At 55.9% G+C, this 21,199-nt stretch overlaps 6 protein-coding genes across 6 annotated transcripts; 3 read left to right on the forward strand and 3 right to left on the reverse strand.

Annotated features, from left to right (window-relative positions):
• Window positions 1–978: 978 nt before the first annotated feature.
• Window positions 979–2,525, forward strand: CON7 (C2H2 finger domain transcription factor con7; the record flags this gene model as incomplete). The annotated part of the gene is made up of 5 exons (XM_071066472.1): window positions 979–1,252; window positions 1,352–1,581; window positions 1,663–1,843; window positions 2,119–2,445; window positions 2,500–2,525. The coding sequence occupies 5 exons, from the start codon at window positions 979–981 to the stop codon at window positions 2,523–2,525; spliced, it is 1,038 nt and encodes a 345-aa protein (XP_070922573.1).
• Window positions 2,526–5,661: 3,136 nt separating this feature from the next.
• Window positions 5,662–7,131, forward strand: MFIFM68171_11054 (uncharacterized protein; the record flags this gene model as incomplete). The annotated part of the gene is made up of 1 exon (XM_071066473.1): window positions 5,662–7,131. The coding sequence occupies one exon, from the start codon at window positions 5,662–5,664 to the stop codon at window positions 7,129–7,131; it is 1,470 nt and encodes a 489-aa protein (XP_070922574.1).
• A 542-nt stretch (window positions 7,132–7,673) lies between these two features.
• Window positions 7,674–8,608, forward strand: dot2 (ESCRT II complex subunit Dot2; the record flags this gene model as incomplete). The annotated part of the gene is made up of 2 exons (XM_071066474.1): window positions 7,674–8,143; window positions 8,278–8,608. 2 exons carry the CDS (start codon window positions 7,674–7,676, stop codon window positions 8,606–8,608), a joined length of 801 nt encoding a protein of 266 aa, XP_070922575.1.
• An 861-nt stretch (window positions 8,609–9,469) lies between these two features.
• MFIFM68171_11056 (uncharacterized protein) lies at window positions 9,470–10,494 on the reverse strand (the record flags this gene model as incomplete). Its single annotated transcript, XM_071066475.1, has 3 exons — window positions 9,470–9,826; window positions 9,894–10,169; window positions 10,285–10,494. 3 exons carry the CDS (start codon window positions 10,492–10,494, stop codon window positions 9,470–9,472), a joined length of 843 nt encoding a protein of 280 aa, XP_070922576.1.
• A 3,750-nt stretch (window positions 10,495–14,244) lies between these two features.
• Window positions 14,245–15,174, reverse strand: MFIFM68171_11057 (uncharacterized protein; the record flags this gene model as incomplete). The annotated part of the gene is made up of 2 exons (XM_071066476.1): window positions 14,245–14,781; window positions 14,884–15,174. The coding sequence occupies 2 exons, from the start codon at window positions 15,172–15,174 to the stop codon at window positions 14,245–14,247; spliced, it is 828 nt and encodes a 275-aa protein (XP_070922577.1).
• A 968-nt stretch (window positions 15,175–16,142) lies between these two features.
• On the reverse strand, window positions 16,143–19,742 carry rhp26 (DNA repair protein rhp26; the record flags this gene model as incomplete). Its single annotated transcript, XM_071066477.1, has 2 exons — window positions 16,143–18,406; window positions 18,464–19,742. The coding sequence occupies 2 exons, from the start codon at window positions 19,740–19,742 to the stop codon at window positions 16,143–16,145; spliced, it is 3,543 nt and encodes a 1,180-aa protein (XP_070922578.1).
• Window positions 19,743–21,199: the final 1,457 nt, after the last annotated feature.

Genomic DNA, 21,199 nt, shown 5'->3' on the forward strand with positions numbered 1-21,199 from the left:
TCTTCCCCCACCTCTTCTGGTATAAAACCAATCCTTACCGCACTAGACTCGATTTTCCCTCAGCGAAACTTTCGTGCTTTGTGAACTGCACGCCACGCTTAGACCCGATCTGAGCCCAAATTGCACAAAAGGGGAGCATCAGAAGACAGAAACAAAACAACAAATCATCTGGTCGCGTCGTCGATCGGGAACTAGCCCGCCTTACATCACTGCGGCTCCGCCGCTCAGGTCGTCCTAGCGTCGCCAACCCTCGCGCTAGTCCACCAAAAATCCCACCAGCTGGATGCATGCAGAGAGGAACCGTTTCGCGCGGAACCCCAACAGTCTTAAGGCCCAGCCCTTTCGGATTCGACTTGCACTAAAATAGTGCTGGGCCCTTTCTCGCTTCCTTCCCCCCCACTCAGCTTCGAGCAATCCCCCTCTAGCCTCCGCTTAGGCTTGTCTACCCTTGTCCTGGTTGTGGAAGTTGATCCGGTTCGGGTCAAGAAGAAGCTTGCTTGTCTCCTTCCACTGGGGAATTAAACTTTTGGAAAAAAGTAAAAACCTCAGAAGAATCCCCCCCTCCCCAGGGACCCCAGCTCGTTCGACCTCTTGCGCTATCTTGTGCGCCAATCAGCCCATTGCAAGCCTGTCCCTTTTGAACCTCTTGTCATCCTCTTCACCTACCCGTCTCTGAGCGTCACACATCTGCCCGGTACAGCAAACCAAACCACCACCGTCAAGGGCCGGAGAGACACTGTCGCCAAAGCTGCGCCAGGCTAGTCGTTCAGTCGCGCCCACACCGCAGCACCTCTCGTCCAGCCTTAGCATGGGTGTGGTGTGAGACCACGACAACAGAGAACGTCCCGTTGATTCCAAGCCGGTCTACGACACCGCCAACAGCCGTCGCGGCTCTTCAGGCAGTCGCCAGGAAAGCAGCAGGGAGGATTGTAGCGCGATCGCCAGCCTACTTGCGTTCGCCCCCCTCTCGGCACCTCTATGGAACGCAGTGCCGCCGAGTACGCGCAGTCAGGTTTGCCTTCGCCCTATCCTAGCAACGTCGGCGACACGCAGTCTGAGGCCTCATCCGTAGATCACGCGTCTGCTGCGCCTTACGCGGCCCAGCAGGAGGTGCGATCAGGCAATTACTCAGCCTCGGCCACTCCCGCGTCAGACTATAGCGCGTACCCTCCATCGTCACGGTCCGGCTCGTTTCCAGAGCACGTCCAGCGGACATACCACGCAGCTAGCAACCACAGCGGCAGCAGCGCAGGTATGGCGCAAACACCAACAAGTCCGTCCCTGCCTTTGCCAGATGGACGCAACCATCGGAATCCTCAGGAGGTCAAGTCTGACAGCAATGTACCTATAGATCCGTCCATTGCGGCGGCGAGTCCGACGTATCCCCACGGACAATACTCACCCTACGCTGCTCCGCCTCAAGACATGTCCCACGGTTACCATCCTGGAGGCAGTCTGTATCCTCAAACCCGCCCTGACTGGGGAAGTTACACCGGATCGCCTGCCGCGCCGATCACCCCCTCGCACCACGTCTTCCCCCAAACACCAACCTCAGCCACTCCTCAAGCTCGGCCGAATCAGGTAGGTTAGGCTTCGGGTGGGCTCGTTACCTCTACCCTTCTTCGTTCCATTCCCTTCTGGCTGACCAAATCTTCATTTTAGGTATACTCTTTCGTTCCGATTCCTGGCGCTCAACAACACAAACGGCCGAGGAGACGGTATGAGGAGATTGAACGCATGTACAAGTGTGGTTGGAACGGATGCGAGAAGGCTTACGGCACCCTGAACCATCTCAACGCTCATGTGACGATGCAGGCTCATGGGCAGAAGCGGACGCCAGAAGGTGAGCATATTCCCCTTTGTCGCGTATATAATTTTTTTTTTTTTCTTTTTTCCTCAATTGCCTCTGACCAGTTGGCGATTGTCCAACCATTTGTGTCTAAAGCCGTTGAATCGCCTTGTTTGCCGCACAGAAGATCAGGTTCCATGCAGTCAAAAGCGGCTCTTACTACCACCTTGCCAGCTCTCAAGTCGACGAACTGGGCCAACCAAAGCTGCTGGAACCGCTGCCGCACTCTTAATGTATGATCATTGACTAACATTACTCCCACAATCTAGAGTTCAAGGAAATCCGCAAAGAGTGGAAGGCGCGTAAAAAGGAAGAGGAGGCTGCTCGCAAGGCCGAAGAGGAACGCCAGCGCCAGGCTGCCGCCACGGCTGCCGCGCAGAACGGCGGCGCGGAAGGCCAAACCGCCGCCGACGGCTCCCAGCCGCCGACAACGTATGCGGGAGCGAGAACTGTTCAGTTGCCGCCGATCGCCTATCAGGCCACACAGTACTCGGCCCCCCCTTCTGCCGGCATCCAGTCGATGCCCGAGTACAACTATTCCAGCTACTCGCCGGCATCGCCGTACGGGCAGACGAACCAGCAGATGTACGGCCAGCGTAAGTCGAGCTCTACTGCTTTGCTGGTCAGGCCTATTCCTAACTTAGTTTTAGACAATGGCAGCCAGCCTAGCCATTAGAGCGTTGACGCGGACACAGTTTTGCGAAGCTGGGAGCGGAGCGGAGGCTGGCCTAGCGAGGGGAAAGCCGGCTAGGCTGAATTGTATTAGGACCCAAGTACCAATGATGTCACTGCATGCGGATGGCCTTGGACATGGAGGATCGAGGTCGATTGTCTTTCCGATCCCCGTTGCTCCTGCGCTCCGATCCCACAATACGATTAAAACCGCGCTATTGCGACAGTAATGCGCCCACCTACCTTCTTAATATTGATTTCGAGCAAAGTTTAGTTTCCCGACATCGTCGACGGAACCCTAGCCTTTCCACCACAATGATGTTTTTTTTGTTTTTTTTTATGTTTTTCTTTCTTTCTCCTCTCTGAGACCTGTTTCACCGATTCTACTCTGAGCATTACATGGTCCGGCATGGGGAGGCTTGCATCATACTGGTCACTTGGGGACACCGCGTGGGGTGGGAGTTGATGGTCTTGTCTGCCGCCTGTGCCGTCAAGCTTAATTGCATTCACGGTCAATTATAATCAAAGAGGAGGAATGCCATGCAGCAACATTGGGGGACTCGGCGAGGGATGGAGGGATGGAGGGATTGAGGGATGGAGCGATGGAGCGATGGGGGGAGATGGGGTTATGGGGTTATGGGGTTGGGGGAGGCGGTGGGTTGTTCTTTTTTTGTTCTTTTTCTCTATTATTTTCTATTTTTATTTTGGCGGTGATACTGAGAACGGTTTGAACTTGTCAGCGGCAGGGGAGATGGGGCGTTTGGAAGGCGGAGGGGAGGGAGAGGTATGTACAGGTTACTAATGCCTGTTGTGGCGGGTTGTGGATTCAATGTCAATGCTACCCAGCTGGGTGTTTGTAGACAGGGCCAACTCGAAAGAGAGAGCGTATTTCAACGCCTTCCGTGATAAGAACGGCGGTGTATATCAAGCGAATCGAGAGAGGGTTGGTCCACCATGTACTCCAATTGATGACGATATATTAATTTTTCTGGAGCGCTCATCGGGACCAAGGGGTCCAGGCGTGACGAAACTGCAATCAGCAAGCCGTGATACGAATACGCCCGGCCATGACAAGAAGTCTTGATGTTTGGCTGCCGCTCGTAGCACCCTGCACGCCCGAGAGCCGCGGGCACGGCAGGGGGGTGGATATCACCGTTTCCAGGTGGTGGTGCAGTTACACTGAGGCGGTGCAAACCCAACATAGCTTAGATGCTCCGACCGAACGAGGAAATTCAATATGTTTTGTAGTGTACGTATACTAACACCAAAACTATGTACCTACGGAATTATCGCGATACGGTCTAGCCTCCTCCTACGAGCTAACTCTGATGTTGAAACGGCCAGGGCTGGGTGGCGGTCTGCAAATCATTCTGCAAACGTGGGCACTTACTTCAGCTTTGCGTAACCACACACATCGGAAGAGAAAGCGAAGGAGCGCTTGGCCATGGTTCCCGTCGCACAAGCGCGGCGGCGCCCGGGGGGGGGGGGGGGTACGGGAACCGGATGGGCATCGGGGCGGCCAGGTGCAGCAAGCTAATTCAAGGGAGCGAGTTAATACGCTAAGCTCATCGAGAAGCAGGCCTGTTCCAGGTGGCCCGGGTCTCACCTGGTTCCATGGCGCTGGGGCGACACGATGTTACAGAGCTGCTTGTTGGCCGGTGCTGATGTTGCTATACGTCATATGCCTCGTACGTATTCCGCAACAATTCCCAAAAAGTGGCAGATGGCAGAGAGCGTAGGACGGAGCTCCTAGTCCACCGCATGGATACGAGCAGTCGAGCAACTTCAGCCTTCGCGACGATTCATCTCGGGCATCACATCGACGTTGTCAGGGCTCTCATCTCCCTGAGCACGCAGACAGGCTAATTTGCCCTTGGCACATGTCGGGCCCCCTCATCCGCCGCGAATCCGATGCAGTGCATATGCAAGGCATCCATCGCTTCGAGATGGATTAAACCACCCCGAGCGCTACTCCTGCCCTGGACGCATAGCCGCTGCACGGCCCACCGAACTTGCCAGCGATGGTACGGTACCCCCGTACAGCCGGGAAGCACAGCGAGTATGCCATGCTTCATCGGCGGGCAGATCCCACCAGCGTTTTCCCGGGCCGAATATGAGTAGAGACGCGCTGTTCCTTTTTATATGAACTTGAAAAGAAGATTATCTGATAAAGAAGAGGGTTCCAGAAGCACCTGAAACGAGGGGAGAGGGCAAACATGCGGAACTAGCCGTGGGGCCCCGCACCTCGTGGCCATTGATTGATGTCTTAGCTCCCTGTCGTGACAGCAGTGTAACATACACGGATACTCGTAATCGACCTGCTCCTTCTGGCAAAGTCCAGAATTCTCGGTTTCGATTATCTTTTTCACGCACCTCCAATCCCGGAACCTAGGCTTGTTACGGGTCAGGCGTCATCCAGCGTGCTGGGAACTGTGGCTGAGGAGGTTACAGACATTGCCGGGCACTGTGCGCTGCCTGCCACGCCGATTTACGGCGGTATCCCGTCCCGCACCGCCCACACATCCACTGCCCCTCCTCATTGCATGGAAGAGGAAGTGTTCTATCACATCAAGAACCTGTTCCAAAAAGCAATATCATGCAGCTGCACACGTATATCTAATTTTTTTTTTTTCCCATCCATTCATTCATTCCTTTTTTTTTCTTTTGTTTTCATTTTTTGGGGGGCATTCTCATCTCTCGATCCTTTTCGCAATACCTTAGCGGGACGATGCGCGCTATTGACGCTGGTAAGACGACATAGCATATGTGGGGCTGCACGTCAACCTGTCAAAGACCTCGGCTTAAGCGTCACGTCAAATGCACCTCTAGTGTAAAGCTCGAGTCTTGCCGCCACCCCGAGACAGGGGTAACTAAGCCAAAGTTGCCGCCTAATGCTCGATCTCGCCTGTCTGCCACCTCAAGTTGGATGCGCGTTGTCAGCTACCATCGCTTTAACCCAGTTAGCTTTGCGGCACCGGCACCGGCACCGGCACCGTCGCACCGTTGCACCGAACCTCTTGTCATTCTCCTCCTACCTTAACCTTCTCCAATCGCTAAGAGCAGAGCCGCTTCGCCCTGTTACAGATTTACACGCTAGCTAGCGCCCCTGCATCTCCGCAAACACCGAGCAAACGGGCTGAATGACGGCTACAACGGATGCTGCTATGGATCCTCTATGGGACGCAAACGGTGAGAGAGTTAAGCAGGTTTCAGATTCCACAATAGAGAAGGCCGGCATCCGGCCTCTACCGTCTCAGCTCGAGAAAGGCGATGTCTTCAGGTTGCTCAACCTGCCAGACCATTTCATCGTCGGGCTCGACGACATGGCCATGACCACCATGAAGAGCCTTCCAGGATTCCGCGAAATTCCCAAGGGTGTCCATTTCCTCTGGGTTCAACAACCGGACAGCGTCTCTCGATGCGGGTACTGGTTCGTGACGGGAGACAAGGGTACCGTACGAGTAAAGCAGTGGGACCGGTATAACGAGGTGTTAGCAGAGCCCACCAACCAGTCCGAAGCATGCGATCTGCTCGCCAGCCTTGAATCCGTCTACCCAACACTGCAACCATCCAGTCTAGCAACTGAGCGCGGGAACAAGGTCTCGAACCCGATCTGCGCGCAACCCCTCTGGCACACCCTAGCATGGGCGATATCCCCCGAAACTCTGTCCCGCATTACCGGCGAAACCTCCGTCACCGAGTACCCCATCGACTCGATGGACTGCGCCAAATCCTCCTCCTCCTCCCACCACCACCACCACCACCCCTACCCAACCCAACCCAACCCCACCAGCAGCAACACCAGCAGCAACAGCAACAGCAACAGCAACAGCATCAATGACGGCGACTTACACTTCCTCTTTGCCCAGGATCTAACCGACCTCGCTCTCCTCGATACTAGCCCCAACCTGGCCACCCAAGCCAGCGTAGCCGACACGTCCGCGCGAGTCCTCGCCCTCCTCCACACCTCCACCACCGCAGCGGCAGCGGCAGCGGACCGGGAAGGAAACAGCATCCTCGCCGAGCTGCAGTTCGCCTTCCTCAGTGGGACCCTCCTCGCCAACGCGGCCTGCCTCGCGCACTGGTGGGACCTGGTCCTCAAGATTGTCCTGCGCAGCTACCGCCTCGCTGCCAGTGGTCCGTGGTCTGGGCTGGCGACGCGGATGCTTGAGACGGTGTTCGCGCAGCTGTGGTTTGCTGAGTACGCTGTCGAGGCGGCGGCTTCTGAGGGTGCCGGTGGAGGTGCGGGCAACCGTGGTGAGGGGGGCGGTGGCGGGCCAGATGGGGAGAGGGTGCTGTACATGTGCAAACCGCGCAGTAAGGAGAGGTTGAAGGCGGCGTTGGGCGAGTATAAGAGGAGGCTGAGGGAGTTAGGGGCCGGCGGGGAGGTGTGGAAGGTGTTTGAGGAGTTGGAGGGATGGTTGCGCGGGCTGGGTTGGGTTCTAGGGGGGGACGGGGACGGGAATGGAAGACCGAGGGGGGACAGGGTAAGTGAAGGGAAGGAGGAGGGTGTGGAGGGTGGTGATAGCGAGGAGGAGGATGACCCGCCTGTTGTGGTGGAGTTGGATGCGGAAGGGAGGGAGGTCGGGCTGGTGCGGTTTGAGGATTAAAGTAGGAGTGCGGTTGATGGTGGGAAATGGATGACCTATAAATATTGAAACAGGATATTGCTTCACTTGCTCGGATGCTGCGTTGTACCTCGAGTTTAAAGCCATCAGTTCAATCGTTGCTTCCAAGGGCGGAAGGGAAGTCACGGAAATCCCAGGTTTTAGGTCCAAAGTCTGGCTTACGACGTTAGTGTTGTTTGACCGCAGGTTTTAGAGCCCGGAGCCCGAGTTAAAACCAAAACCAGACGGTGGGCGCTCCGGCTATAAGCTCAGGGGGTTCAGGGGCAGAGAAGACCAGGAGGCGGCCTACAATGGCAAGCTTATCTTATCGCCCCACCAGCCGTCAACCTCGCTCACTGGCCTCCTGTCAACGTCATCTCATCGACTTAGTTTGCTATTATTCAACATTGAAATACCTTTTCTCACAGATACACACGGACACGCATATTAATAACGCACACGGTAGAACGGAAAGAAAAGAAATAAATATAAAGAGAGGGAGAGCGAAAAAGGAGTAAAAAAGGAAAAAAGGGAAAGAAAGGAAAATGTCCCGCAAAGGCGTCGGCCTCGCCGCCTTTGACCGCTCCCGCCTGACCTCGGCCCAGTACGCGAGCCACGGGTCGACGCTGCGCTCGGCCAACGCGCAGGCGCTCGAGACGCAGCTGGCCGTGTTCCGCTCGCTGCTGCAGCAGTTCGCCGCGACGCACGCCAAGGACATACGGTCGAACCCGACCTTCCGCGCCCAGTTCGCGCGCATGTGCGCCGCCATCGGCGTCGACCCGCTGGCGTCGTCGTCGTCCTTCTCGTCGGCCTCGGGCGGCGCGGCGGGCGGCGCGGGCTCCATCTGGGCGCAGCTGCTGGGGCGGACCGTCAACGACTTCTACTTTGGCCTCGCCGTGCGCGTCGTCGAGGTGTGCGGCGAGACGAGGGGCGAGAACGGCGGGCTCATCGAGCTCAGGAAGGTGAGGGAGCGGCTGATGCGCGGCCGCGCCGAGGGCGGCGCCGAGATAACCGAGTTTGTGATCCCTCCCACCTTCCCCTGTCTCTCTCTCTCTCTCTCCCCCTCTCTCCCCCTTTCCAAGCTTAGGTCTTTTGGTGTAGTGATAGAGGGAAAATACGCCGTGCTGACATGGGAGAACCAAAAACAAGGGATGATATTCTTCGTGCCGTGGGCACCCTGAAACCCTTGGGCTCGGCCTACTCCATCATCAAGGTCGGCAGCAAGCCCTACATCCGCTCGGTGCCCAAGGAGCTCAACACGGACCAGAGCGCTGTGCTTGAGGCGGTGCAGGTGCTCGGGTACGTCAGCGTATCGATGCTGATGGTCAACCTCAAGTGGATGCGGGCGCGGGCGCAGACGGCCGTCGAGGACTTGGTGGGCGAGGGCATGCTCTGGGTGGATAAGCAGAGCGAGGAGTGGGAGTACTGGAGTCCCGGGTTTATGCTCGAAAACCACGAGTCGGGGGGAGCAGCGGGTTGAGGTGCTCGCCTGATGTTGCTAAATACACTCTGGGCCTGTGACATCAGGGAGGGTGATTTGTGCGCATGGCCGTCTATCTCACAATTAGGAGGAGCATCTGGGTCTTTTGCGGGGCCATTACCGCTCAACTCGCCCGCCCACGGCGCTGAGGCACGACTCAAACGCTAGAGATCTTTGGAAGGGATGAGGCGCGTCGCAGTAGCGGAAAGAAAGAGACAGGCACGCCGAGATTCCCTACGGTCGATGCCACGATGGTTACCGCTACTGTGCGGGTCGGAGACAGATCTCACAAGCGCGATTGGGTGTGCTGGTTGATAGATTCGGCAAGAGCAGCTCCATGACTTTACAGGGTTTGGAGACGCGAGGTGGCAGGTTAGATAATGGGAGACTTGATGGGCGCGGGAAGGGAGGTGGAGATGAGTGGAAGTTAGAACCATGATATGTCCTCCCGAACCTCGCGCTCGGAGTACGTAATGCTCCCGTAGAGGAGATTTGCTGAGATTGTGGACTAAACGGCTTGGGACAGTGCTTTGGACCTGGATGAAGCAGATTCCATGTTGGTTAAGGCTATTGAATAGACGTACGAGGTATCCTAACTAGCATTCATCTACCCATCAACGCGTAAGCGCGCGTAAATTCACGTTCAGTAACATAACAACAGAAATATACAGGTATCCGACCGCCCGAAACTCCCTTGGAGTCCCCCATTAACACACATGCCATCGTAAACCCCTTAACCATTTCCACACGGCATGCGCCTTTGCCCACTCCTTGTCCCTCCTGAGCAAGCGTTATTGATCCAACGCCACCGGTCGCCCCAACCGCTCACTAACCGGCACCAGATCTCCGGCAACCGACTTATTAGTACGAAGGGTTGGGCCCCAGCGGCGGATAGTCGTCTGGACGGCCGGTGGCGGAGCCGCGGGGAGGGCGGCTCTCGCCAAAGTGCTTCTTGCGGAGGGCATCGAGGCGCTTCTTCTTGGTGATGGTGTTGATGTAGGTCCCGATAACGAAGGAGACAAGGTTGAAGAAGGGCACCCATGTGTGCTCGGGCAGGAACTTTTGGGCAAAGGCGAGGCAGATGGGCGAAGTGATCCAGCTCACGCGCATCACCTTCCAGAAGCTGACGCGCACCGTCGCCTTGACCTGGTAGAACTCCCTGGCGCCGCCGATCAAGGCCATGGCGACGAGGTAGACGGTGTTTTGGATCGGCGCAATCTAGAGGCCATGTTAGCAAGGCGGGAGCCGGAGAAGAAAGCGGCGACGGACAAGGGGGGCAACTCACAATCAGGTTGCTGACGAGGATCTGGAGGATCTTGGCCCGCAGGCTGGTACGCTTACTGAAGGCCTTTTGCAGCACCCAAATCAGGAAGTGACCCAGCGGAGCGCTGACGAGCGCGCCGTAGGCGGCCATCTTGGGCACGCGCGACGTGAAGTAGTTGCCATGCTTGTTGCGGTCCTTGGCCAACCATGACGCTACCAGCTCCTGGGCACCAGCCAGCGTGCCGGCCGTGAGCATCTTGGTGCGGAGGGGATGCTCCTCCAATTGCCGGAGGTAGGCCTAGACGGCGGACGAGTCAGTTCGGGCTGCCATGTTTTGCATATCCCTCCAACGCCGCGAATCTGCGACGCGCAGGCGCCCCGGGGAAGAGGGTTGGCCGCAGGACAGAACGTACAGCAAGATAGCCCTTGGTGCCCGCATTTTTTCTGCCGCCGGTGATGGCGGTGCCGACGACGGCGGCGATGGGGTGCTTGCCGCTAGTGCCGGGAAGGTTCCCGGTGGCGGCTTCGGCCACGGCGACGGCGGCCTCGCCCACGAGACCGCCCTTGTTGACCGTCTCCTTGACGGTCTCCTTGACCGTGTCCCGCTCGAATTTAAGCGACATGGCTCGCGTAGGTCAAATCGACATGTAGCGGTGTACGGAGCCTGGAATGGAGCCCTGATTAGTCGCGCGCACAATTCCTGCCCTTGTCTGTTGCGCACAATTCGTCTGCGATGTCTGGGTTCCGCCGGGCCAGCGACTATTGTTTACAGCCGGATAAGATCCGACTCTGGGGGGGGCGAAAATGACGAGTTTTGATCCACAGTGACCTTGCACGATCAAAATGGCGCGTCGAGACGGCGATCCAGTGCACTGCAACCAACGCGGGCCGGAGAAGGGAACATGGACTCACGATTGATGGCGAGGAGACGAGGAGATGAGAGGTTCAGCGCGGCCGTCGCAAATCTCGGCTTGCGTACCTGACTTGGAAACGGGGAGGCTGGTTTTTTTGGGGATTGGGGGGTTTGGGGAGGGAAGCAGAGCTCCCCCCCTGTCTCTGGGCGTCACGACTTTGGGGGGATCACTTGTGCCCAGCGCTCGCTGAGGGGCGGGTGTTGTGGGGACCTGAATGCAGGCCATGGGGAAGGCCTGCTGATTGGCTACACCTCGCCGGATGGCCGAGGCTTTGTTTTCCCCCAGAACTGCTCCGAATCTGCTGAGAAACATCCTGGCTCCTCGACCCCTGCTGGCCGTCTCCGCCCGAGCTTCCCGACCACTCATCCACCCACCACGACCATTCGTCGATGCAGAGAGAGGCAGAGGCGTCCAGACCCATCGCGCGGCATCCATTGGTCTCTCGATCCCCCGTCCCTATCCGATCTGTGGCTTACCACTGCCGTGGCGGTGGTTAGGTTGATCCACGAATCTAAGATAAGCGCTGGCCCGATGACGCCAAGTTTGAGCCGCATGCCATGTCCAAGACCTCCGCTTGACGACTTGAGTTGACCTCCGTTGATGAAGGGCGCGATGCCATTGTGTGATTGACAGATGGGGCCCCAAGCTGTGTCTTGCAAGGGGGTGTGAGGATATCTTGACAATGGACAAAGTCTTCGGTACGCGACTGGGGGATTGTAGAACCGACGAGCCCGGGTAAGGCATTCCAAAGTTCATACAACCCCAGACAGGCAAGCAATACCGAATATGCTTTTCAGCAATTCGAGCTGGATGATGCGAACGGCGAAGTCATGGTTCGGCGGACGTGCGTACGTTCGTGCAGCCCCAACAAGATGTTCACTTGGCGAGGAAGTCGCCATAGGGCTGTAGTGAAAAGGACTGCCGCACGCCGATAACGCAATCAAGATCTGAACCTTTGAGCTGTTTCTTTTCGTTCGTCCCCAAGGACTGTCGATATAGTAACATGCGTGTTTATTTCCACCCCGGCAGCCGCTCTTTGATCCTCGACTTGATGCGGGCGGGTCTCGCCCCGCGTGCTCCTGCTTTCCCATCTTACCCTGCGCGCGTGTTTTAACCTTGCTGCTATCTTAAGCTCTCATCCCGCCTTTTCCAGAAGATCCCAGGATGTGTTGTTACCGACAAGGGCAGTAAAGGCCTGCCTTGACTTCCATTCCTCTTCTACCTGGACCTGCGTTAGCGTTCCCTTCCGTATCTCTACGCGACGACCAACCACTTCAATGCACCTTCGTTGGTGGCAAGATGGACACAGGGATCCCAAACCCCTCCGGCAGCTATCCGAGGCACGTCGCTGAGGCTTACAGGCCACCAGGCCTTGAAGAACCACAGTCCAACGGCCCTCTGCCCGTTCCGCTGTCTACCTTTAACACCCACCCACCTCAACCTCCACACTCCCCTTGGGAACCGAGATGTAGCCATTCCACTATGTCGAGCCTCTACCAGGAGATGTTCAGGTGCGAGTCCTGCAAACGATGGTGCCCGTTCGGATTCCTCTATCGGTGCACCGTGGACAGAGACCCTCTCATCATGGACGCGAAATCCAAGGGATTTTCGGTGAGTGGGATATGCCAATCTCTACAAAATCTCGCTGACTTGACCGTGGGTTGCCTTTGATAACCTTGGAGCGCATTTTGCCGAGGAGATGACATTGGGCAAGTTCGGCGCGGACGCACGGAGCGAGAAGTACAGCCTCCTCAACGAGATGTCTACGGAGCAGATGTGCTCATACACACCTCAACAGCTCAATTTGTTGCTCTTGCAGCGGGATAGCGTGCGTCTTTTGCTATTATTTTCCGTGACTGCCTACTCATTTCGTCTGTAGGTTCACGAAGCGATATATTACGAACGGAGCCTCACTGAGCATCCAATATTCTATTACGCCAGACAGAAATACCCTAACGACAGCAGGCCGTGGGTACCTAACTCGAAATTTGAGTGCCGGTACAAGACCTGCCACCGTTGCCACAGTCCCAGCAGCGACAAATCCTGGGTGAGCCTGAACGGCGTCCTAAACGGGGACATACCGCCAACTGTAGCAGTCGGGTTTTCGTTTGAATACAGGGGGAGCAGGCCGTACGCAAATGCCGATGTAGTCAAGGATATCGGATACCGACCTGTTCCTCTGGTAAGAACTCCGAATTATTTTCTGAAGGCTCATCATCTCTAACCCCGGCCAGCCTCGAAATCACAAGGCAAGAGCGCCAGCGCATTTCGAGCCCCAGGCATTGAGACCGCAAGCTTACGCCCAGAGAGCAATTCATTTTGGTCCGCGGATCTCCTCAGTCACTGTTCGTCAACCGAGAGCCACCCTCGCCAGAACGGCCGGGCCATATGCAGCCTCCAGTAGGCTGGCTGTACTTCACAACGGACGCGAATCGGCCGTTGAATACGCTGGGGACGGTGCTCCCACAGCGGCACAAAGGCTTTCTCCGTTACCTGAAGAGACGTACAACAACAATATTCCCTTCCCTGGCGACGACTCGGATTATACACGGGCCTGCTACACGCCCCTCCCTGACGAGAATGCGGAAGAGAAGCTTTTTTTTGCGGCCACGGGAATCATCGAGGGAGAAAGTTACCAAAGCGTTAACACAGCTGATGCCATCTTCGGTATTGCATTGAGCGAGGAAGCAGTCGAGTCTGGCGCTGCCGATATGTTGGCGCACGTTACTCCGGGTATAGATGGGTCGGTGCTTCACGGGGAAGGGTCTTGCTAAGATTGGACAGGCAACAGCTCTGGATGTTTCGAGGGAGTTAGAACGGCATCCTGCCTTGAGCGGTCACTCGCGGTAGTCATATTTGTTAGTTTGTTGGGCTCTACACGCAATGATACCCCAGTGTCACCACCTAATGATCTCACGCCTTGATAGAGTTCAGGTGGCCTTGCACAGCGGGATGAAGCACCACGCAAGGCACCCGTAGAGTTGGGACTGGATGTCCAAAGAACTGGAGAGGACGCGGTTTGTGTACGGCTATTTTGTGTAAGAATAGAATACAGGAGGAGGTTAGGGCTTAACGAGTAGCGTCGGTAATGGTATTGCAGCATCACGGTCTCATATAAGGTGCGCAGGGAGAATAATCTCGGCCAAAGTCGTGTTCCCGTTACTAGCTCAGCCCCTTCTGACACTGGCCTCCTCTATCGCCTTCCCGAAACAGACAGCGGCCTCCCAGATACGGCAAACCATGAGAGTATTTTAGTATACGAGAGTGTCATTTCCGATCGTACGACGCGTCTCACAGTACTATCCAACTTGGTCTGTTGTGTCGTCCAGCCCTAACCCGACCTAGAGCAGGAAAACAGATGTTCCCTGCAAGCCCAAGAGGAGACTCCTCCAGGATACACAACGAACCCTCATACCCCACCTCCTTACCTCCCAAATCATCCTGCCCGGCCCCCTGGCTCTAAATAGGAAACGCCCTCATCTCCTCCAGCGTCCAATACCGCCTCATATTCTCCGCCCCCAGGTCCCTCACCTCCTGATCCAGATGCCGCAGCAGCACCTCCGCCCACGAGTCCATCTTCTCCTTGAGCACCGACAGCTCCAGCTCGCACTCCCTGTTCTTGCACCGCCGGAGATACGCCTCGAACTCGTCCATGCCCCGATGGATCTCCCTGTGCTGGCGGAGCAGCTCGCAATCTCCCTCGGGACCTCCTTTCTTCGTCTGCCGCTGCTCCGTCCCGCTCCCAGCCGCCCTGCCGCGGCTGGAGCTCGGTCCCCCGTGGTACTGGTGGTGGTGGTGAGAGGCGGCGCGGAACTCGGGCATCTTCCGCGCCAGGAGGGGGTACAGGTGTGTCTCCTCGATGGTGTGGTGGGTGGACAAGTAGTGGACGAGGTTGAGGCCCTGGTCGAGGAACTGTTTGAGGGTGAGGTTCTGGGGCCGGCGGCCTGTGATGCAAGCTTGGTGGAGGAGGCGGAAGGTTTTGCGGAAATGTTCATGCTAAATTTTTTAAAAAACCAAACAAAAAGGTTTCATTTTGTTGGTAAGTGATGAGGTAGGAGAGGTGGAAGAGGAAATTGATAAGGGGAAGGGGATATATACAAAGTAGTCCATTTGCTCGGCTAGACGGTTGTAGATGCGGAATTCTTGCGGGGTGAGCGGCGGTAGGGTCGGTTCCGGTTCCGGTTCCGGTGCGGTCTCGGGACGAGGGCCGGATGCGGAGCCGGCACCAGGCTCGGAACCACCGCCGGGAATGGACACGGAGTCAGAACCGGCCCCGGTATCACACCCCTTGTTTCCCGGGGCCACCAAGCTGTGGTCCGGTCTGGATTCTGCGGTTGAAGATTCGGCATCCGCAGGACCTGCGCACTCATTTGCTCTGGCTTCAGCCATGGCTCTTGCGTTTGACTCGCGTTGTGATAGAGTTAGATTGCGCTGACGTTGTCAAAGCGCCCGTACTGTATTCTTACTAAGTCTTATATCACAACAAATAGAGCTTTGAGAATAACCTTGTTGTGGTGGTTGAACGGTGAATGACCTGCATGAAGATGAGCTAGGAGTTGCAGAAATGTCATGGAAAAGGTTAACAGGACGATCCAAGATATACTTGCTCCATTGGGATGTCTCAGGCAAGCATCCCGGGGCGCAGGGACCGATTTATGTAGTGACATGCCTATTTCGTGTCTAGAACGCCCCTTATTGGCTCGCACCCGCAGATCTCGTAAGCTATTATCAATCATGCAAGCCCCGTTATATTTCGCCGCTTGTTTAGTTGAGGCTCCTTAACCGCGCGGTGATTTTGGCCGAGAACTTCCCGTACAGTACATCCATCCGCGCGCTGGTGATGGCGGCCAGGGGTCTACGTGCAACAACAATACATCACCAGCATTCGCTAGTTTGGTCTCATCACATAGCCATCAATGCTCAAAAGAGGAGAAGTACTCATTGCCCCTGTGATATTATCCTGTTTCTTTTTCTCGTTCCTCTGACAAAAAGAAGAAAAAAAGAAAAAAAGAAAAAGTGCTTTATCAAGAAGAGACCGGGCATCACCATATCGTCGACTGCTGGTACGGTCTATAGGGCGTCGGGATAGTCGGGTGTGATAATAATAGCAAGAGTTCCACTGCTCGGTGTACTCCATTACCGCGCGGGACCTCGATGCAACAACATGCACCATACGGTTTCACGAATTCGATCTCATTATCATCCCTTCGTTTATTCATAGCGATCTACGATTTGTGGCTCCGGGGAAGCACACACTGGAATTCGTGGGCATGTGGTATATAGTCTAACATTCCCATCTTCTTTCGCCCAGAGAGAAAGCCTTTGCAGAGGCAGGACACACTCTGGATGTGAATTCATCACTGGTACCCGGGCTTAAGACTCCAGACCGCCCGCATACTCGATCCCCGCTTCTCCATCTTCGCCACCTTCCCCAGCGCCGCCTTGAACTCATCCGCCTGTCTGGAACCGGTACAGTACTGGTTGAAGTGATCAACCAGTAGTTTAGACGGCACCTTTCCGCCATGCCGCTTAATAAACGCCGGAATCATTTTCTCAAAATCCTTCGCCATAAGATTTTGGTTCACCACGCCCGGTGTCCCAGATCTTGAACTGCTCGCACTGCCTGAGTTAAGACCCTGCCGGCCGGCGACACCAGCCAATATGTGTGCAGAGCTCGGCCCGCCGCGCCCGCGCCGGACGTTCGTAGGGCGGCCAGCTTCTCCGACTTCGCCAGTCCAGGTAACAGTACCGATGGGTACGGTGCGGGCTTGCTCACCTGCGCGTCGAAGACTGAGGGCCGCCTGCGCAGCTATCCGGTTAGCCTCCTGCTGGAGGATCTTGGGGTCAGCCTTGACCGTTTTCTTGCCGTTGATGATTTCGTCGTGTTCTAACGTGCTGTGAACCCCAGACCGAGCAAAAATACCCTCCATGAGCCGATCCTCCTCGCTCGCCGGCGGGCCGGAATCATCTTCATACGTTTCAAGGCCTGCTACTCCGTCAATGTGCCGGATGTCGCCATCCTTCTCGTCCGTGGCGTTGGATTCGGCCTTCTGGGCGATCCCGGCTTGTGGCGGCGGGAGAGGAATGGGTTCGTTTCCGGGTAGGATGAGCTCCTTCGGCCCAGAGGACCTAAAGTTCTTGATATCGCCGCCTTTGAACATCTCGCTCGTTTCCGTCATTCCGTCCTCGTAAGAGCTGAGACTGAACAGATCGTGCAAGTCGTGGAGGTTGAATGATGCCCGCTGTTTCGGATCCTTAAGCACCTTGTTCGAGAGGAACTGCTTAAAGATCTGACGGTGGTAAATCTTTTCTTCGATCGTTCCGGCGGTCATTAGCCGGTATATGGTGACTTCCCGCTTCTGGCCAAGTCTCCATGCTCGTTCTCTCGCCTGAACGTCGGTGGAAGGATTCCAATCCGGATCGAAGATGATGACTCTGTTGGCTGATGTCAGATTGACGCCCAGCCCACCAACCTTCGTTGTCAGTAGAAATAGGTCGAACCCGGCATCTCTGTTGAACTGATCGACCAGAGTCTGCCGTTGCTTGACTGGCGTCTTGCCATCCATACGGAGGTACTTGATATTGTCCTGCCTACGGACAAAGGCTTCAATAATGTCCAACATCTGAATGCCCTGGCAGAACAGTAACGTCTTGTGTCCCAAGCGCTTCCACATGGGGAGCAGTGACTGGACAACCGCCATCTTCCCGGACTTGCTGGCACTGCCCCATGTGTAGCCAGGCTTGGTCTTCAGCATTGGATCCAGCAGATCGGGGTGGTTGCAAATCTTGCGAAGAATGTCGATGCCATACAGGGACTGGCGTTTCCCGTTGAGGATCGAGGCCATATCTCCAGACATAAGAAACAATTCATATGCTTCCCGTTGCGGCTTGGTAAGCTTGCAGAAGAGTACCTGCTCGCTCTTTTTTGGGAGATCAGCAGCGACATCAACCTTGAAGCGCTGGAGGAGAAAGGGGCTGATGGTCTCCTTGAGGGTTTCTGCACATTTCTGTGCAGTCATGATTTGTAGATTCGTGGCATTCGCATAGCCTCCGAGCCTGATCGGAATTTCAAACTGGCTGCGGAAAGAGACCAGCGTTCCCAGGCGCATAGGGTAGATAAAGTCAAATAAAGACCATAGTTCGGTCAGATTGTTCTGCATTGGAGTGCCGGACAGAATGACCCGGTTGGGCGTGCGGAGCTCTTTGCAGTAAATCGTGATGGCCGTGTTCGGATTCCGGATTTTGTGGCCTTCGTCAAGGACAGCGTAGCCCCAGTCAACGGGGATCAAAACGTCTCCATAGGTCTGAAGACCGGCATATGTGGTCACAAGCACATGGCCGTGCTTTACCACTCTGTCGACAATCCGCTTGGCCGCTTTGCTGGATTTGCTGGGTGTTTGCTTCTTATCCCAGTCATCCACATCGTCCTCGATCTTGCCCTCATCGCGGACATTGAACATGCCGCTTCCGGATGAATGCAGAATGGAGACGCGAAACGGCGGCCACCAGCGATGGAACTCATTTACCCATTGGCGTAGGACGGTGGCTGGGGCGACAACAATGACGGGCTTGTTGAGCATCTTGCTGTAATGCAAGGCAGCAACGAACGATATCAGCTGGACTAGACGCTAGTGAGTTTCAAGTTGCAGAACTCGGAGAAGGCGACGGCTACACAAACCTGTTTTTCCCAGACCCATTTCATCGCCGATGATGCCACCAACCTGCTGGGCATACAGCTCTGCTAACCATTGCACGCCCGTCTTTTGATAGTCAAACAGAGCCGGGTAGATGTCACCTGGAAGCCTCAGCCCGTTCTCAAACTCATGGTCGGGCTGATCGGGAGAGGGCTTGAACCACTCCTCCACACCGTCCGCCCCATCGTCAACCGGCTGGCCCAGTCTCTCCTGATGACGGCGCCTCGCTCGACTCCTTCGCTCCACCCAGTCTTTCAGTCTCCTCTGGTAGACGGCTTCGTTGCCGTCGTCTATGTTACTTAGATCGACCTTGCCATCGCTCTCCAAGGCAGTGCCCCCCCGCTTCCGCTTCGGGGTGGTATCAGTCATATCGAAGTCATCAGAGGCATACGATTCAGGGGTGGCCGCTTCTGATGTAGACTCGACGGGCGCAAAGTCGTCGTCGGAAGCGGCAGCTGGTTGTACCTTGCGTTTCTTACGCGGACGTAGGGAGAACTCGGACTCCACGGCGGAACTGAGAGACTCTGTGTCCTCAGCGAAGCCAGGCAGCCTCAGGTTCTGGTGCGACCGAGGGCCATCCCCAGTCTGCTCTTCTAGTTCTTCGGCAATGGCCTCGTCCTCGGCATCTATGATGGCATTGGCAAGCTCTCCTTCTACACCGTCGGGCCGGGGGCCCCCGAAGGTTGCGAAAGGGGTGATCTTCCCCGTCCGAATGAGGTATTCACGTTGTGTCTCATTGGGGAGCCTCCCGCCGACAGCGGAGGGCACGGCGTCTGCGGCGCCTTCCTGATTCCGCTGCTCAATACGAGCGTTGAAGTCGGCAATGTCCTTGTCGCAAATCTCGATTTCCGCCTCAATGCGTGCGATTTCTCGCTGTATACGCAGTCTCGCGGCGGGGTTGCCATGGGTGGTGTGAAGCTTGCGCCGTTGGGTTTCCCGCTGGCTCTCGAGTCTCGACTTCGACAACTCGGCCTTCTCAATGCGCTTCTGGTCCCGTTTATCTTCGGCTTCGATCAAAGCACGACTCGCTTGGAGAGTGATATCTCGTTCGAGATCATCTTGGTCTCGGACATTTTCGGTCAAGATCTTGAGTGCGAGTGCTTCGTCGAGTTGTGTTACGGCCTCATCGGCGGTTGGAGTTGGAGCTGCATCACCAACAGAGGTGGAATCGGCGTCGTGGGTCCGTTCCTCGGACGATCCCCCGGAAGGCGCAAGCGTCTCGGAACCGGGCTGCATAGCGGAGTTTCCGGGTGAGGATACCATGGTGCGCCGTGCGGACGGGGAGGGTAAGGAAGCGGAAGTGTGGATTGAGTAAGCGTGCGGACAAAGGCACGTCTAGTGAAGAATTCCGGCAGTAGGGTTATGAATGTCGCATTCTCATTGACTGAAATAAAGAAAATCATTAAAAATGTAATCACGATGAATCTATTGGACTCTCGGCAGAGAAACGAGGAGCGGGATAGAAAAGGTTGCAAGGATAACGATTTCAATATGGCGAACCCAGAGAGATGACGCACCTCGAGCTGCGAAGTCGCGACCCACGAGGTGGCGTTCGGCACGGTCTCACGTGATTCTAAGTGTTGCAGCCTGGGCATCACGAGGTGACTCTAACACTTCCGCTGCTTTCGCACACAAGAAAGCAAGTTAAGTCTCGCAAGTGCATTATATCTCCACATGAGCTGATTCGCGGCCGCAAACGCTGGTAGCTGTGTCCAAGCGCTACTAGGTCAGTACTCATCAGCATTGTTCCCTCTCCTGGCCGCAACTCGGACGAGCTTTGCGCATATGCAGTCCATTCCCACCGACATGACGCAATCGGCCTGCACCAGCTCAATACATTGAAGTTCTGCATCGACGATGAATACACTACGAGCCTCGACATACGAAGTGCGCGAAGGACAGCACCTTCGCTTATACTTAACAGGGTCACCAACGTTAGGCATTTCAATGTTATAGTAGTAGTGTAGTGATGGAGAGCCATTTCCTGCGTAAATTTCCCCATCAATTTTTATGACACTAGGCGGAGCCCTCTCCCTTCGAGGTGCCTCCATCGTGTCCTAGGTCGTCAGGGCATACTGCGTAAAGAGCCTGTGGTCAAGCTTGAATATTCTGCCGGTTATCCAGGGGACTCGCTTGTGCTCCCTCATGGCTCGAGAGAGCCGTGGCCCGTACAGATATAGGAACCTTTCTAGATTGGGACTTCCTGTTCCCGTCCGACAGCTGGGACGAGAGATGCAGCCTGCAGGCCCTCCGGGACGAGGGCGATCGCACGCGGGTACAACCAACGAGCTGGGAACCGAGACGCATGCGGCTCGAGCCGAAAGGGCGAGGCGAGAACTTGCTTGGGAGTTGGGACGTTAGGAGATAGGTCAGGTATGATTCAGCAATTGGACACGATGATCGCGAGAGATTGCGTTCAATGCGTTCATGCGTTCGGTCAGCTCATCTTCCCTTTTAGGCCACTGCAGTTGTTGGAGTCAAGCTACTGCTGGATGCTAGACGTCGATCTCGGCACCGCCTGGCCAAGGCGTCTACTGAACCTCAATTCTCGAGCATCGGATGTCGGAAGTCGGATTGCATGGTCCCTCACATGGAATTCGGGGCGACGCATGCCAAGATGCCCTTGCAGGGGGAAAAAAGTCCGCGACTCCATTCTCCGAATCAATGGCCAGTGCTCTTGTCTATTCTGGGCGCAGGTGTTGCTCAACTTCCAGCTGGAT

This window comes from Madurella fahalii (assembly GCF_045866475.1).
Source record: "Madurella fahalii IFM 68171 DNA, scaffold_6, whole genome shotgun sequence".
NCBI classification, from domain to species: Eukaryota; Fungi; Ascomycota; class Sordariomycetes; order Sordariales; genus Madurella; species Madurella fahalii.